This window comes from Syngnathus scovelli, chromosome 17 (genome assembly GCF_024217435.2).
Source record: "Syngnathus scovelli strain Florida chromosome 17, RoL_Ssco_1.2, whole genome shotgun sequence".
In the NCBI taxonomy this organism is placed as follows: domain Eukaryota; kingdom Metazoa; phylum Chordata; class Actinopteri; order Syngnathiformes; family Syngnathidae; genus Syngnathus; species Syngnathus scovelli.
The window spans coordinates 4954618-4971442 of NC_090863.1; the positions used below are offsets into that span (position 1 = coordinate 4954618).

Sequence of the window (16825 nt, forward strand, 5' to 3'; positions counted from 1 at the left end):
TTTGCTTCCACTGCCAAGAGGGAGAACGATACGCTTACTCTTCGTGACGTGTTGTGATCAAAATCCCGTTCAATTGCCAAAACGTTCACAAAGACTTTTCACCCACCACCTACCTCCCAATGTCACCCATTTGTCCATCTCATCACGTTGGCGTGCCAAACACGTCAGCATATTGAGATGGAGTGTTTGTAGAGCCAAATAAGCACTACTCTCATTATCATCTACCAGTTTGTCTCGTGACACCATCAGCTCATTTTCAAATTTAAAAAAAAACAAAGTTGCCACACCCCTCATTGAAATGCCAGGTTTTTATACAAACATGCCAGTCTGGATCATTTCAGGTCTTCCTTCCTTTCCATGACGTCCTCATGCATGAAGTGCAATTAACACTGAGCGGCTTTGCAGGTTGTTTAACATCTGCACGAGAAAGGCGGCGGCAGCGACATGCATGGGGCCAAAAAAGCCCAAATTGTTCTCTCATCAACTACTACTATTTTTTTTTTTTTTTGCACGCCGACCGTTTTTTCCCATCTCAAACTTTTGCATAGGTGGATGAATACAGTGGAACCTCCAAAGTTCAAAACATCCAGTTGCTTTATTTGAGTTGAATTTACTAAGTCCACAAACAACCTTCCCAAAGGGGGCAGCACGCTTGACTAGCGGTTAGCAGGTCCGTATCACAGTCTAACATGGTTCACTCAGGTCCTTCCCTAGTTTTGTGTATTTTCCCCAAATGTAGCTCTCTTTGGGGCGTTCCACTGTATTGACTATGTGAAAAAACTCACCGCATCCCATTTTAACATCATTCTTTGTACATTTTGTTTCTTTGCTGGCTTTGTTTTTACGTTGCTGCATTTTTGTCGCCCTCCCTCTCTCTCACCTCCCCTCCTCCCCTGCCTTAGGGTGCATGGAGCCCCCATAGCAGTGTGAGCTCCCCCTTGTCCTGGTCTCCAGACCAGCCAGAGGGGTGGGATGTCCTAAAGACCAGGCAGTACTCTGGCAGCCCCAGCTGGAGCATCAGAGTGGTAAATAAATACCGTGGCCTACGAGATGCTCCACGAGTTACCGTGGTGACCGACAGTCCCCGAGTGTTCCCGAATGTCACTGTGATCTACATGTTTGCCGACGCTACTTCCAAGCGAGCGGCCGCGGCTCTTAGGCCAGTGGCTAAGCAAACACTTTTTCAAAGTGGAAGTGAAGGATATTGACAAAGGGTTTGTTCGGTCGTTCGCAGATCTAGGGCTTGGTGTACGGCAATGCGACCTTTTTATCACAGTTTTACAGAGAGAGTTTGGCAATCACCTTTGGTGATCAATCATTGTTCCCTGTCTCATCTGTCAGCCAAACATCTGTCTTGTTAATTATTTGATTCATGCCCTTTTCAAATTTTGGGTCATCTTTGGTGGTCATTCTTTTGGCTGAAAGTCGAACGGCATTGTCGTACAGTACAGTACGTCTGGTGACTGTACAGTAAACGGCAAAGGTGTCGGGAAAAGAGCCAAGGGTCGCTTTATCAAACTTGACAGTCCCATCGATTTTTACTTAGAGACTTTTCACTTTTGACAGGACCAAGACATTTTCTAGGAGTGTAAACACTGTTAGAGCACATTTGACCTCATTTTCTAGACCAGTAGTCCAGACAGCAATGTTTGTCTTCCAAGTTTTGGATTAAGATTTCATTCCAAATATTTGAGGTGTTCTATGCAAATTAGCGCCTTGCTTCTTGCCATGCTAATCAAGATAGTTTCCCGCCCAACTGATACATTTGCATGAGCAGGGAATCCTGTTTGTTAAAGTTTAAACTTGCCTTACACATAATTGCCATTCCGCCTCTGCACACCTGTGCTAACTGCTCGTCTTGCATGCATGAGCCTGAAAAAGACTTTGATTGTAGTAACTCAGCGCTGGACAGCCGGCGTGGAAGCTTCTCTTGCTTAATGCACTCTTCAGAATTTCCCGCCGGTTGACTGGCAACCAGTTTTGTGGCCATCTTGCCCCATCAGCTTATGGATGGATAGATGGATGGATGCTCCATATCCTCATCCCGCTGGTTACTTTGCCTCCACAGGGTCGAGGCTCGGCCTTCCCGGGAAGAAGAAGGCCGAGAGGGGCCGGTCTGTCGGGTCGAACCGGACGTGGCAGGGCCAGAGGCAAGAGTGGAGTGTGTCCCAGCATCGTCCCTGGGGTATGTGCTTGAATGTGTAATTGGATTTCAAACCTGTGGGCTGACGTTTTTGTTTTGTTTTAACAATTCCACACATGTGTTTATGAGGAATTTGTTCTTGTCGTCCCAATAGATCACCGCAATAGAACCGCCGTACCCAATAAAGGAGGAGGAGGAGAATGCCATGCACAACACAGTGGTCATATTTTCCAGCAATGACAGTTTCACACTCAAGCAGGTGTTTGCTTGTTTATATCAAGTTGATGTAACAGATGCTCTTTACAATGTAGTCAAGTCGTATATATGTAAATGGGCAAATGTGGAAAAAAAAGAAACTACTCATGAAGTCTTACCTTCCTTCAGGACATGTGCGTGGTGTGTGGGAGTTTTGGCCTTGGCGCGGAGGGCCGTCTATTGGCTTGCGCTCAGTGCGGCCAGTGCTACCATCCATTTTGTGTCGGCATAAAGGTACGCTCATTCGATAGCATACCTACTTCACGCAAACGTCTCACCACACTCTTTTCATCCTCAGATCACCAAGGTGGTGCTGAGTAAAGGCTGGCGTTGTTTAGAGTGCACCGTGTGCGAAGCCTGCGGTCAGGCCACCGACCCTGGCCGCTTGCTGCTGTGCGACGACTGTGACATCAGCTACCACACCTACTGCCTCAACCCCCCGTTGCAGAACGTCCCCAAAGACAGCTGGAAGTGCAAATGGCAAGTGATGACAATTTTCTGGCAGATTTGTCCTCTGTCAGGATACCTGCCGAGATTGACCTCGGTTTGCTTTGCCTCGCGCTCTGCAGGTGTGTGTCGTGTACGCAGTGCGGCGCCACCACGCCGGGCCTGAGGTGTGACTGGCAGAATAATTACACTCAGTGCGCTCCCTGCGCCAGCCTTTCGATGTGTCCCGTCTGCTTCGTCGTCTACAGCGAAGGCACCATTATTGTCCAGTGTCGACAGTGCGACAGGTGCGCGGCCTCTCGGTCGCGTTCGAACAGACAAGCTTTGAAAATGGTGTCTAAACGCGTCGCTTTGTCCGCAGATGGTTTCATGCTTCTTGTCAGGGTCTCCATTCAGAGGAAGATGTTGAGAAGGCTGCAGAGGACTGCTTTGATTGTACAATGTGCCGCAATTTTAAGACTACTAAAGGTAGTGGTTGTTTTCTTTAAATGTGAAAATCCATTGAGGCCCTTTAGCACAAATGTTCACCCCCCCCCCCCATGTGATATTGTAAAACAACTTTTCTACCGTATGTCTTCTTATATTTGAATATTATTCCTTTTGTGTGTTCTGCAGTGTTGACCAAACCCAGAGACACCATTGAGCCTGCTATCATGACACAGATTGTCACCAAAGCAAGAGAAATGGGTCCGTTGCCCACCCACAATAGTTTGGAAAAGATCATGCTGCCTGTCTTCGCTAACATATTCATACAATGATTGAATCCTCTCAGATCTATCCAGGACCTACACCCAGGATGGTGTTTGTTTGACAGAGTCGGGACTTTGTCAGCTCCAGAGCCTGTCTGCCACCGCGTCACGGCGCCGGAAGCCCAAGCCCAAGCTCAAACTGAAGATAATCAACCAGAACAGCGTGGCGGTCCTTCAGGCTCCCTTGGACCCTTTCTCGGAACACTCCCGGGACGAGGACATGGAGGATGCCAGAGGTAGTGACTGACTCAGGCTAACGTGTGTTTGATGCAGGTGCCGCTCACTGAAGTTGAAGATCTTGGAAAACTTAATTATATTCAGTTGGAGGAAAGAAATGAAAGTTTTACCATGAGTTGTTTCCAAAACGAAAGCTACGCTCGTCTATTTTTACATAACGAAGAAAGGGGGCGCAGAGATTAAAACAGGAAACAGCCACCGCAGAAGTAATGAGCAAATTAAATGAAGTTGATTTCAATCCGGCTAATGTCCTTCCTCTGAGAGGGGTTCAGACGGAATTGACCCCCGGTGCTGTGTTGGGCGTGGCAACTTCTCCACCGCCGGCCTGTCGCTCATCATCAGCGTTCTCTTCCTTCAGTGGAGACGGAGCTCCTGGACTGCGAGGGCAAGTCCGACTCCAGCCCGGAGCGGGAGCCCGCGGAAGACGACTCCAAGGGGGTCGACGGCAGCAAGAAGAGGAAGAGGAAACCGTATCGGCCGGGTAGGGCACCTGATTAAAGGAGACAGCTCCTCTGAGGCATGAAATGTTAACAGTACAAGACCGACGCTGCGGTCGTAGCAAGCGGCGTGCTCCCTCCAAGATGCGGGCCTCTCCGACAATGAGGCTGCACACAAAATCCAGCACTAATAAAAATCTCATTATGATTGTGATGAAAGCAGATTGTCCCCGCTTTAAGTTTCCTACCAAATCTCTTCAAGGCATCGGCGGTTTCATGGTGCGACAGAGAAGCCGACCGGGCCAGGCTCCAGGCAAGGCGAAACGAACCCTCTGTAGAAAAGATTCATCTGGTTCGGCGTCTGTGTCGGAGTGTCACATTGGAAAAGATGAAGGTTTGTCTCCCAATACTTTTTTACATTGAGGCTAACTGTAGAAAACCACAGTAAACATTTGTGTGTGTTCTTTTGTTTTTAGTTGGAGGGTGGACAGAAGCGCTGCCCGACACACCCGTGGATGAGACACCTCCTGGAGCAGAGGTTGCGGAAAAAATTAAAAAACGCTACCGAAAGAAGAAAACCAAACTAGAGGAGGCTTTTCCCACCTACCTTCAGGTATGTCACCTTGGCAAAATGAAAGCAGTCGCACTCGTCTGTAATTTGATTGGTCAACTTATTCTTGGAACATAATTCCTTTGTCCGGATTGTATTTTAAGATGCGTTTGTATCTCACCCTGGGGAAGCTAGCTGATTCAAAGTGTATTGCGTGGAAACCACTTAAGGATATTTTAAGCACAGTTTTTTTTTTTTTTTTTTAAGGAGGCAGAAGGACCTTTCATATCATGCTCTTTGAATGGCCCTCATTTTGGATGTAGTCACCCCTCCCCTTCTCCCAAAAAAAAAGCTAAAAAGGATGTGACTTGTCTCAGGACGATATCTCACTGTCACCTTGTATTGGCCGAAACACAGATATGTGCATAAAGCCACACGAAAGCTGTCAGCGCCACTCTTTATGCCACCGCAAGTCTGTCAAAGCTTAAGGTCCCAACTCTGCAAAGCACATTTCATTCATTATTGAAACGCTAACACATTGGGCTTTTAATGTCCTTGTGCAGCTGGGACCGCCGCCGCTACTTGTCTTCTCAGATTGCCGACGATATGTGGCAATAAGTGGTTTTAGCTTTGATAAGCGAGCTGCGTTCTGACCGTTGCTTCCCGAGCCCGTGTTTTCATCGTCCTTGAACGTGCGTTTGAACGTTCCCTACGGGGAAGGTGCCTTTGCGACGGTGATGTCAAGAGATGTAGCGGGACGGTTCTTGAAGAGCGCCTTTGCCTTGCCGTCCACAGGAGGCGTTCTTTGGAAAGGACCTCCTGGATAAGAGCAAACAGAGCAGACAGCAAGGGGGGGAGTCCGGTATGATGGAAGAAGGGCAGAGTCAGCTGGAGAGGAAGCGCCTCGCCGCCGGCTACCTGAACTCTTCGGCCGACCCTCTGCTCAGCGCCCCTGCTACGTGCCTCCCCAGCGGAGCGCTTGCTGAGCGTACGTACAACACACTCGTGCCATTCGGCGATTCAGCTTAACCCGTGCGGCTCATCTTCCAGACAATTTGGAAATTAACTTGAATGGCCGACTTCCAGCATCTTGCAAAAGCCAGATCCCGACATTTATTTTGTCATTCATTCCACCTCTATTGTGATTTTTGTGACAATCACGTTTCACAACAATGTTTTCGTGACCAATGTGGCTCCTTTCTTCAAATTTCTTTTTTTTTTTTTTTCCGGTCCTACTCCTGAAACAGACTTTCTTCAGAGTTTAATCAAATGTACAAGTTTGTCTGTTCCAAACAAGAACAAGATGTAACAATACAATTTGTGATTGTTACACAAACAAAAACCCTCCAAGGTTGTTACATTGTTACATTTTTTTTCACCATCATCATCCTTTATAGTTTGTGACATTTGTTTTTCTTGTTTTTTTTTTGTTCTCCTTCCTCTCCCTCCATTCACAGAAACGTCTGAGGAGCCATTAGTTGATCTGTCTGATGTTTTGAATACTGATGCAGACATCTTGGGAATGCTCGGAAAGCCAAGCGGTGACTCTGGTGCGTCTTTAATTCTATAGGCAGTGGCAGGAATGACAAATCCGTTAAGTTTTGTTTTCAAGACGCCTTAAGCCGCAAAAAGAAGTCTCTGCTTTTTTTTTTTTTTCGTCCATCTTTGATTTTATCTTTGTTTGCATTGTCCAAATCATATTTTGTCCTTTTAAGTTGTTTTTCCACTCATGTTATCTGGTTTTGGGTTCTTTTAGGTCTTGATTTTTGCTCCTTCCAGGTTGATGGCTCACCACCTCCTTTTGGTAAGGGTCGGTTCACTGGTCTACTCGCCCCCCTCGCTTCAATGCCCATCTTGCTTTCTTACACTTTCTGTCTCTCTGATGTTGCATGTAAGGTTGCTTGTTCCCCCCCCCCCCCCCCCCACCTCTTGGATTGCTCTAACACAGTGTGTAGTTTTCCTCCAAATGTTTCTTTAACCTTTTGTGAGCTCCCTTTTATGCCTTAATGCAATACATACATAAGCTATCAAAACTTCGGCCAATGAATTCATACAGTTAAATTTACTTGGATCTCCTGTTCCATGAAATTCATAACAAGTATCCTTATTCTACATTACTCATCCTACGTTTACACAATAATAAAAAATTGCGTCACAATTGCTAACAAAATGTAGTTAGAAAGAGCTTTATTAATCTGGGTTTCTTGTTTTTATTTGTTAGGGAGCGTATGTATGTAATGTCACTTCTTCTAACTCTGTGTTGCTTTTCCAACAAAAATAACAAACCAAATGCGTGGCTGCATCGGAGCCTCCTCGTGAGTCGATTCCGGCCCACGGGCTGCATGTTTGACACCCTGGTGTTTGTTTCCACAGCCGGTCTGGACGTGGGGCCCCTCACAGAGAGTTCCCCAGCGCCGCCCCACTCGCAGGCCGATCGCAGGACACCTCGAAGCCTTCCAGAAGAACCCTTGGATGGCATTCTTAGTCCAGAGTTAGACAAGATGGTCACCGACGGTAAGTATGGGACATCATTTGCCATATGGAGACAAAGAATGCACATACATTGAAATATTCTAAAATATCTTTCTTTACTTTTTCAGAATCAATCCTCAGCAAACTGTACAAAATCCCAGGTTTGTCATTTGATCAGATTTGATGCAACATTTATCATTATCAATGGTTTTCTTTAAGCAGGCTTACAGAGTTTTGTGCTGTTCCTATTTTACAGAGCTGGAGGGCAAGGATGTAGAAGATCTCTTCACGGCCGTCCTCAGCCCCAGCACAAGCCAACCTCTGCCGCCACAGTTGCCTCATCCTCCAGGTCCGGGGCCCCTCCCTACCACACCTGGCACTTGTATCCCTCATCCCAACACAGGTACATTGTTTGTTAGATTCACGTGTCTATTTCTGAATCTTTTCATGCATGATTTCCTCTTCCTGCAGGCAATCCAATGTTTCCAAGGATGCCAATGATCAACGGAATGATGGGTCCAGGCTACCGTTTCCCTTCCAATTCAGGAGCAGGGCCTTTAATCCCGGAAAATTTCTCCCCCCTCAACCGTATGCCTTTCAGTGACAATCCCAGGTAATGCTAGTTTTGCACGAAGCTTGCAAATATCTGCACACATTTGTTTGCCTTATTTGAAAGTGTTCTATTTGCCTTCGCAGGGATAGAAAATTTTGTCAAATGCCTCGAGAAGCAGTCGGTCCATGGCCGTCCCCTGCCCATGGCCCCGGCCCCACACCACCTGGATCGCTGCCTGAGGGGGAAACTGAAGCCATGTCCAATGCCCAAAGGAGTACACTCAAGTGGGAGAAGGAGGAGACACTCGGGGAGCTTGCCACTGTAGCGCCTGTCCTTTACACCAACATCAATTTTCCTAACCTCAAAGAGGAATTCCCAGGTTGGAGCATGACACCCATAGTTTATTTTGACACCAAAGTACAATGTAACTGTGGATTTTGATTGTCGGTTTCTGCTCGACAGACTGGTCCACCAGAGTAAAGCAAATTGCAAAACTGTGGAGGAAAGCTAGTTCACAAGACAGGGCCCCTTATGTGGTAAGCTCATTCATACTTTGAGAATATCGCACCCTCTGAAAGCACCGCGAACCGAGTGTAAGCCCCCGCATTTCACTTTAAGTGCCACGTTAACACACTTGTGTAATGCGTCGGGCCTCTTGCCAGTACAGATTAAAATCTGGCCGTTCCAACACAAACTAATTAATATTGGCATCCTTGCTCAGTGCACCAAGGCCAAAACAATGAGGCACAAGTGTTTGAAGTTACTAAAACTTAAGTCGGAGTTGAAAAATATTGAATATGATATATAATGACGTTTAATAATTATGAGAATGTTTTTTATTTTAAATATACCATTGCTGGAGTTGGATTACCCAGTTCTTTATTTGGCATCTGTCTACAATATACAACTTGTCTTGATCATGTGTATCCATGTGCCTTTCAGCAAAAGGCAAGAGATAACCGAGCCGCCCTGCGCATCAACAAAGTCCAGATGTCCAATGAGACAGTGAAGAGGCACCATCCACAACATCCACAGCCCCCTGAGGTGTTTGATCCCAACATACCACTAGACACAGAACTGCTGTTTAAAGACCCTTTGAAACCAAAAGAGTCAGAGCATGAACAAGAGTGGAAGTTTAGACAGGTAAGAGGGTATGCAATTAAGTCAGGGCAGCAGCAGGTCCACTTAATATTAAGACATCTAAGAGGTGCTTTAGTAAAAGCTCCCAAAACAACTGCATTATCCCTCCGCATTAACCCCGATGACATTGGCGGTTAGTAGGCCCAGTTCACTTTTTTTTGCATGAGACTGGCAAACGGCGCACGTGTTGCCGCCGACATACCGTCTAACGCCGAACACTTTGTTTTGCTTCTCCGACAGCAAATGAGGCAGAAAAGCAAACAGCAAGCCAAAATCGAAGCCACTCAGAAACTGGAGCAAGTGAAGAACGAGCAACTGCAACAGCAACAGCAGCTGCAACAAGGCAACGTGCAGACTGAGGGAGACGGCAGCAACAGCGGGAACCAGAGCCCGGCCTCGCTGCCGAGCAACGGAAGCACATCCCCAATGCAGCAGCAGCAGCTCGCCGCTAAAGACGGCTTTGCGAGGCCGCAGTTACCCGGGACGCCGACGTCGGGTCCTTCGGATGACGTGTTTTTACGACCCCCTCCTCCGCCTCCCTCCGGCTCGTCTTCCCAGCCTCAGTCGCCGCAGGTCTTTTCACCTGGCTCCTCTGGCTCCAGACCTTCCTCTCCGTGGGACCCATATGGCAAGATGGTAGGGACTCCAAGACCGCCGACTGCGTGTCGTCGAATGCCTATGGAATCTGGTAAATCGCCCACGTCCCTGATGGAACAGCAGGACCGAGGGAGGCCTTCCCCTGCTCACGACAGCTTTGGTTCTCCGACGTCAATGAGCAACGATCCGTATGCCAAACCTCCTGACACTCCAAGGCCATCTGGAGAAATGGACACGTTCCTGAAGCCCATGGGGCCACCCAGGACCAGCCACGCTGCTCAGGGAAGACCCCCCATGGGCTCGCCGGGCAGAGATCCATACTCTCGGCCCATGATAAGAAACGAGGCTTATCAACGCATGGCTCAGAACAGGATGATCTTGTCCGACCCTTACTCCAGACCTCTACTGACACCCATCCCTGGAAGTAATGAGTCGGGCTCTGTCCCGCTGTTCAAGACTCCAATGCCCCCTCCGCAGACTCACGAAGCGCTGTACCGAGCGGGTCAACATCCCGCAGATAGATTTGCCCAGAATCAACAGGTTGACCCCTACGCGCAGCCCCCGCACACCCCGAGACCATCTGCAAACGACAACTTTGCCAGTCCCCCTCGAATGGGCCAACATCAAGCTCAAGCACACCCGTTCGTTCAGCAAGGACAAATGGCTCCAATGTCTCGAAATCCTTATTCCCATGCGCCTTCCACTCCGAGGCCGGACCACTTCACTTACGACCCCTTTTCTCAACCTGCCAGTTCAGGTAACCTCCGGCCCGAACCCAATCCTCAGGCACGTCCATTTTTTGAGCCTTATGCCAGACCCCCCGGCACCCCGCGTCCACACGACAATTATAATCAACCATCAAACACCCCTAGCCCGTCTTCGGATCCTTACTCGCACGCTCCCGCCACCCCTCACCCTGGCGGACTCAATCAGTTCCCCCACCAGAGGATGTCACCTTCCCACTCTGTGGACCCTTATGCTCAGCCACCAGGCACACCCCGACCTACTGCCGTGGAGAGGTTTTCAAAGTCACCAGGCACTAGTCAAGGGCCACTTGAGACATTTCCTAATGCATCTGGCCCGTCCCGACCAGGAAGTAATGACATGTTTTCCCAGGTCGGCAACCCCCGCACAATGGTAAATGACTATGGCCAGTCTCCTGGCACCTTGCATCCTGGGCCTGATAGACAAGGATTAAGGCCAGGATCTTTGGGAACTCAGGACTCATTCTCTGCCCCTCAAGGCAGGCTTCAGGAACATTTCCCTCATGCAGGCTCACAAACACCCAAGCATCCTTGTGATGATGGATTTACCCGGTCACCCTCCAGAAGACACGGTCAGACGCCTGGTCATGACCCGTTTGAACAAGCCCCTATGACCCCTCGTCAACAGTCGGAGAAGATGGAAGTTAAAGATCAGTCAAGTCTGGGGAACAATGCGTTTGTCCCTCCAGACCCGAGCCAGCTACCTAACAATCCCCAAATGGCTGCTGTGTCCTCTGACGCCCAGGTTGCTATGGCTGAAAATGAAGAGAGACTCAGACAGGTGCATAATCGTGTTCTTATCATCGGCTACTGTCTTGATGATGTCCTTGCTCACTTTGTTTTATTTCTTGCCACCGTGTCCGTCCCCTCATTTTTTAGTGTTTTCATTTCTTAGAACAATCATGTTTTCACAAGCCATGTGTGTTTTGGTGAAGGAACTAGCGAAGCCTTGCTTATTTCTAAGCCTTTCCATATTGCTGTACTTTTGTTTTGCAGCGGCAACGAATACGAGAACTAATCCTGAAGCAGCAGCAACAAAGGAGTGCTATTCGACAAGAGAGGTGCCCTCAAGAGCCTCCTGGCAACTTGGCTCCTAGACCACCACGACCGTGGCCTCAAGAAGACCCTGGACAACAGCGGGACGTGTTCAACCGACCTCCTCCACCTTATCCTGGACAAGGACCCATGAGAGGGCCAATGAGGTTTCCTGGACCGTTTGCAGCAGGACACGAAGGACAAATACCTCGGGGCCCGCACCCCGGAGATCTGAATTTGAGACACCAGGGACCGAGGTGTGTTCAGCTTCAATGTTGACTTTTTGTCTAGTTTTATCTCGCAATTGATGACTAGCTGGCCTTGTACTCACATTCCTTTCCCGTTGTAGGTTTTCCTTTCCGGCCGGTGCTCTCGGACCGCATTCGGCCCAAGAACTGTTTCCCCGCGGACAGCATCCGGCGCAGGACGTTCCTCCTCAGATGAGACGATCCATGTCTGCAGAAATGGCGAAGGGCGTCGGTGGTAATCCCATGGGTCTGCCCCAACACTTTCCACCGCACGGTATGCCCGTACAGCAGCACAACATTATGGGTCAGCCCTTCATCGAACTGCGGCACAGAGCAGAAAGAGGAGAAAACAGGCCACGCATGGCATTTCCACCGGTTGCTATGCAAGGATGCACCATGGATGCCAACATCCAAGTTCAAAGGCCGCAAGGCTTTCCAGGAACTCCAGACAACCGCTTTCCATTAATTCAGGGGCCCAGGATGTTGGATCCAATGGCCAGCCAGTCTGGAAATGCACCCCTTTCCGCCAGTATGGACAATCTTCATCAGCAGTCCCAAATGTCAGCCAACAGCACACTCAAACAATCTCCTTTGATGAGATCCATGAGCCAGCCTGCTCCAAATGAGACCCAGAACATGTCTGCGTCCATCATCCTTTCTGCTCCCCCTGCTGGCCAGAATGATACCGTGGCCAGCGGTGAAACGGGAGAGGAGAAACTGGATGCGGAGGAGTCTGCAGTGAAAGATCTGGAAGATGTGGAGGTGAAAGACTTGGTGGATGCTGACTTGGAAAACCTTAATTTGGATCCCGAAGATGGCAAAGACCTAGACCTTGAGACAAACGACCTGCACCTGGATGACTTCCTGACATCTGGCAAATTTGACATCATCGCTTATACAGACCCCGATCTCGATGACATCAAAAAAGACATGTTCAACGAGGAACTGGATCTCAGCGACCCTATGGATGACGGCGCTGACCCTGGCGAGATGAACAAAAACCTGGAGCCCAGTCAAAGTTCAGCGCTGGAGATGAGGGAGGCTACGGGCGTGAAATCATCAGCGGAGGTCAAGCTCGACACTCCTGAGAGACAGGACTCTACTCCTTTGGTCCACGGGAAGGAAATTAAAACCGAGGTCAAAGACTGTCAGAAATCCCCCCAAGTCTCAGCAAGCCAGCAAGAAGCCCTCTCTGACTCTACCCCTGTCCTGTCCAGTTTACTCGTTAAGCAGCAGCCTGAAGAGCAGTCGTTAAACCCAATGGTTGAATCTGTCACTCACCGAGTCACCGAAAGTGAGCACGCCGCCCCTCATGGGAATCAGACAATAGCCAGCACCACTGGAGCCGCAGAGTCTTCCATAAGCGCCTTTGGGGACGACCAGCAGGTTTTGAACCAGGCCTTGCACGGCCAACACCGCCCACTTCTGCTGGAGGAGCAGCCGCTCCTTTTGCAGGACCTCTTAGATCAGGAGAAGCAAGAGCAGCAGCAGCAGAGGCAGATGCAGGCCATGATACGACAGCGTTCCAGTGACTCTTTCTTCCCCAACATTGGTAGTTTTTTTCCCGCCCTTTGGTTGAAGGTGCATCTCAATACGTTTGATCCATTTAGCATTAAACCTGTAGGAACATCGTTTCGGATGGTCAACTTCTGTCTTTAAAATGATGTTGATTTCTAATTATTTATACTATTTCCTGATGGTGAATTTATTGAGATGCACCTCCACAAGCGTACATTCATTGATTAAATGTTGAACTAACAATTTCTAATGGTTGTGATTTGTCATTGTCAAGATTTCGACGCGATTACTGACCCAATCATGAAAGCCAAGATGGTTGCGCTGAAAGGCATCAACAAAGTCATGGTTCAAAACAACATTGGAATGGCTCCGATAGTCATGAACAGGTAAGAATTGGTTTTTGTTGTTTTTGTACTTATGCCTGAGACTGCACACGTAGACTAACAAGGTAATTTATTTAATCAAGTTGCCAAAAGAAAAAAAAGAAAAAACTTTTTTCCATTGGCTGGTTGGCCCTACCTAACTTGTGTTAGCTGTGACCAAATTCATCGATTATTTTTGTCTCGATGTCGATGTCTCACAGGTTTCCGGTTTCTGGGCCTGTAGCACCTGTTCCTGAAAGCACGCCACTTCCCCCGCAAGTTGTAGGACAGGTAATGTTTGAAAAAAATGCCACCTATAATGCATAAATGATGCACCGGACCTACAAATATCTCCTCTTCCACCAGGATGGCAGATTGACACAAGTACAACGACCAAATCCTCCTAATTTTGGACCGGGATTTGTCAGTAAGTTCTCCATCAGAGGCATTTGCATCATGTCCTATATCACCAGGCTTGCTAACAAACAATGCCCGTCTTCTTTCAGACAATAATCAAAGGGCACGGTATGAGGAGTGGCTACAGGAGACTCAGCGACTACTTCAAATGCAGCAGAAGTTTCTGGAGGAGAAGATCGGAGCTCACAGGAAGTCAAAGAAAGCTTTGTCTGCTAAGCAGAGAACGGCCAAGAAGGCGGGCAGAGAGTTCCCTGAGGAGGACGCTGAGCAGCTCAAGCATGTCACAGAGCAACAGGGCGTAGTGCAGAAACAACTAGAGCTGGTAAGAAGACGTCTGGCGCCTTCACTCAATGTTCAACCTTATGCTCCCTTGATTAAAAAAAAAAAAAAATCTGCCTTAATTGTCATTTCTGTAAAACAAAATGGTGTTTATGTTTTAGATCCGCAAGCAACAAAAAGAGCACGCTGAACTCATTGAGGAATACAGAGTGAAACAGCAACAAAATAACCTGACACCCTTAATGCATCCAGTGCCCGGTCCCGGTGGGCCAGCCCTGGTCCAGCCTCAGGTGAACCCCGTGATGCAAATGCCAATTCACTCTGGGCCGCCAAACGCCGCCGCCCCTCCACGAATGCCCAACCCGCCACCGGGCTGGCACCCCGGCACTCCCGGTCCCATGGGAGGGCCCGGCATGCCGCCCATCATGCCCCCGCAGGTGCAACCCCATCAGATGCCCATGGGCGCCATGCTCCAACACTCCCAAATGCCAGCGGAGGCCCAAATGGCAGCAGCTCCTCCCAAAGCCATACAGGCGGGCGGTGTGAAATTCGATGATAACAATCCATTCAGCGAGGGCTTCCAGGAGCGCGAGAGGCGCGAGAGACTCCGGGAGCAGCAGGAGAGACAGCGGGTGCAACTCATGCAGGAAGTTGAACGGCAGAGGGCCTTGAAACACCGCATGGAAATGGAGCAGCAAGCTATGCTGGGGTCAGATGGGAACATGGCACCGTTGGCTCAGATGCCCTTTTTCAACTCGGAGCTGCCGCAGGAGTTCATGCAGCCTCAGAGGCTTCCTGTGCAGCAGCAGCCGCCGCCGCAGCAGCAGCACGCGGCTGTGTTCCCTCAGCAGCAAGGCATGTGCTCATCAAGCGGCACCTTCATGCAAGGGGAACGCAGGCCCATGATGGGAAACGGGATGGTGCCTCCGGAAATGGGGCCCGCCTTGGGACCCGATAACCTCGGCCTGCCGGCGTCCAACTTTGCGCAGGGTCAGCCCAGACCTCCCCGTCAGTTCGGCGGAACGGGAATGATGCTGCCGATGCCGGGCGACACGCCGCCTTTCGCCGGCGACTCGGCCACACCTCTCCCATCCAACTTCCCCGGATCGGGTCAATCGTTAATCCAGCTGTACTCCAACATCATACCAGATGAGAAAGGGAAAAAGAAAAGAACGCGCAAAAAGAAGAAAGACGACGATGTGGACTCCATCAAGACGCCTTCGACGCCACACTCGGACCTCACCGCCCCTCTGACACCGAGCGTCTCCGACACCTCGTCGACGCCGACCAGGAACCCGCATCTCTTTGGGGAACACGACCTGTCCAGATCCCCGCTTGGATGTTCTACTCCGGCTCACTCTGAGCTCGAGAGGCAACTTTCCGGAGGACAAGCTGTACTTTTACCCGACGCGGCCAGAGCGCAGGCTCAGGAGCATGAAAGGATCCTCAGCAACATCAAGTTGGAGCAGACGGACAGCAGCGACTGTCACGGAGCACGAGATGGGCCCGAGATGAGCTCCGTCAAGGAGGAGGGCGGCGGCAAAGGGGGTGCCTCGCCCTTCCCTGCCGGCCAGAGCCCAAACAAGGGCGAAGCTGGCAACGAGCTTCTCAAGCACCTACTGAAGAACAAGAGTGCGACTCCGCCCGAGTTCTCCCAGCAGCCGTCGGAGGAGAGCATGCGATCAGAGGAAGAGGAACCCGCCGACTGCAAAGCCCTCCTCCTCAGGCAGAGCTCTGTGGACAGCAACGGGGTGAGTCTTTTGGTTCTTTTGTGTGGGTAGACGGCCAGCCGAGTGAGTCATGCAGAAACTAAAACAAACGGGCCAGATGTAAGTGAGCCCTCCCTTCCATTCAAAGTCGGCAAAGGCCCGATGGACGGATGTCTCTAAAACATGACCCTGAGAGAATGGTCTCTTGAAGTTGTATGATGACTCATCGGATAATTGTAATGACGCCCTCTGAACGCCTGTTCCTGAATGACTCACGAAAGCTCAAGTATCCGTTGAAGTCACAAAAGAATATGAACGTTTGCGCTCTGTAACATCTTTTGCATCCTCAGGCCTACTCCGATGGCCCTCTGGACTTTCAAGGGCCGATCTTCAATGAACAGGAGAAGAAGAAAGGAAGGAATAGAAGGAACCCAAAAGGAGGGGAGAAACCTCCCTCTCGCTACAAGAAGAGGAAGAAGGAAGGGGATGAGAGGACGCTGATGCACTCCGGCCCTGACACGGTCATGAACCAAATAAAACAGGTAAGACGATATGGCTGAGAAGATGAAGATATGGAACTCATCTCTCTGATTGTGCTGCGAGCTGTGATTTTTTTTTTTTTTTTTTTCATGATATACTAAATGGTTTAATTCACTTGCCTCCTGCTTGTGTATTTCCACAGCAGCTCTCTCTGCTGCCCCTCATGGAGCCGCTGATCGGGGTCAACTTTGCCCACTTTGCTCCCTATGGCAGCGGTCCGCTCAATGGGGAGAACCTCCTGTCGGGCACTTTTGGCAGCGCCTCTCTGGATGGTGTCTCCGACTATTACTCTCAGCTGGCCTACAAGGTGAGCTCTCCTCACATTAATGCCGCTCTTCCCGTCCACGCACCGACTGAGCGGGACTCGACCGTT

The 16825-nt window shown here is 49.6% G+C and overlaps 1 protein-coding gene across 7 annotated transcripts in view; it reads left to right on the forward strand.

The window, feature by feature from the left end:
* Window positions 1–16825, forward strand: part of kmt2cb (lysine (K)-specific methyltransferase 2Cb) — a 36467-nt gene that overhangs the window by 12984 nt on the left and 6658 nt on the right. For 3 of the 7 annotated variants that reach the window (XM_049746367.2, XM_049746368.2, XM_049746374.2), the window contains 32 exons: window positions 903–1025; window positions 2069–2185; window positions 2298–2402; window positions 2528–2632; window positions 2697–2878; window positions 2968–3132; window positions 3207–3313; window positions 3461–3532; window positions 3618–3830; window positions 4190–4312; window positions 4531–4662; window positions 4745–4881; window positions 5614–5806; window positions 6276–6368; window positions 6575–6622; window positions 7192–7332; window positions 7419–7451; window positions 7547–7693; window positions 7762–7903; window positions 7987–8222; window positions 8306–8379; window positions 8786–8986; window positions 9224–11125; window positions 11341–11636; window positions 11729–13179; window positions 13420–13531; window positions 13729–13798; window positions 13874–13934; window positions 14014–14246; window positions 14365–15954; window positions 16263–16454; window positions 16595–16759. In XM_049746367.2, the coding sequence (XP_049602324.1) occupies window positions 903–1025; window positions 2069–2185; window positions 2298–2402; window positions 2528–2632; window positions 2697–2878; window positions 2968–3132; window positions 3207–3313; window positions 3461–3532; window positions 3618–3830; window positions 4190–4312; window positions 4531–4662; window positions 4745–4881; window positions 5614–5806; window positions 6276–6368; window positions 6575–6622; window positions 7192–7332; window positions 7419–7451; window positions 7547–7693; window positions 7762–7903; window positions 7987–8222; window positions 8306–8379; window positions 8786–8986; window positions 9224–11125; window positions 11341–11636; window positions 11729–13179; window positions 13420–13531; window positions 13729–13798; window positions 13874–13934; window positions 14014–14246; window positions 14365–15954; window positions 16263–16454; window positions 16595–16759 (8961 nt within the window). The remainder of the gene's footprint in view (window positions 1–902; window positions 1026–2068; window positions 2186–2297; window positions 2403–2527; window positions 2633–2696; window positions 2879–2967; window positions 3133–3206; window positions 3314–3460; window positions 3533–3617; window positions 3831–4189; window positions 4313–4530; window positions 4663–4744; window positions 4882–5613; window positions 5807–6275; window positions 6369–6574; window positions 6623–7191; window positions 7333–7418; window positions 7452–7546; window positions 7694–7761; window positions 7904–7986; window positions 8223–8305; window positions 8380–8785; window positions 8987–9223; window positions 11126–11340; window positions 11637–11728; window positions 13180–13419; window positions 13532–13728; window positions 13799–13873; window positions 13935–14013; window positions 14247–14364; window positions 15955–16262; window positions 16455–16594; window positions 16760–16825) is intronic. The other 4 variants (XM_049746370.2, XM_049746369.2, XM_049746372.2 and 1 more) reach the window with 4 other exon arrangements.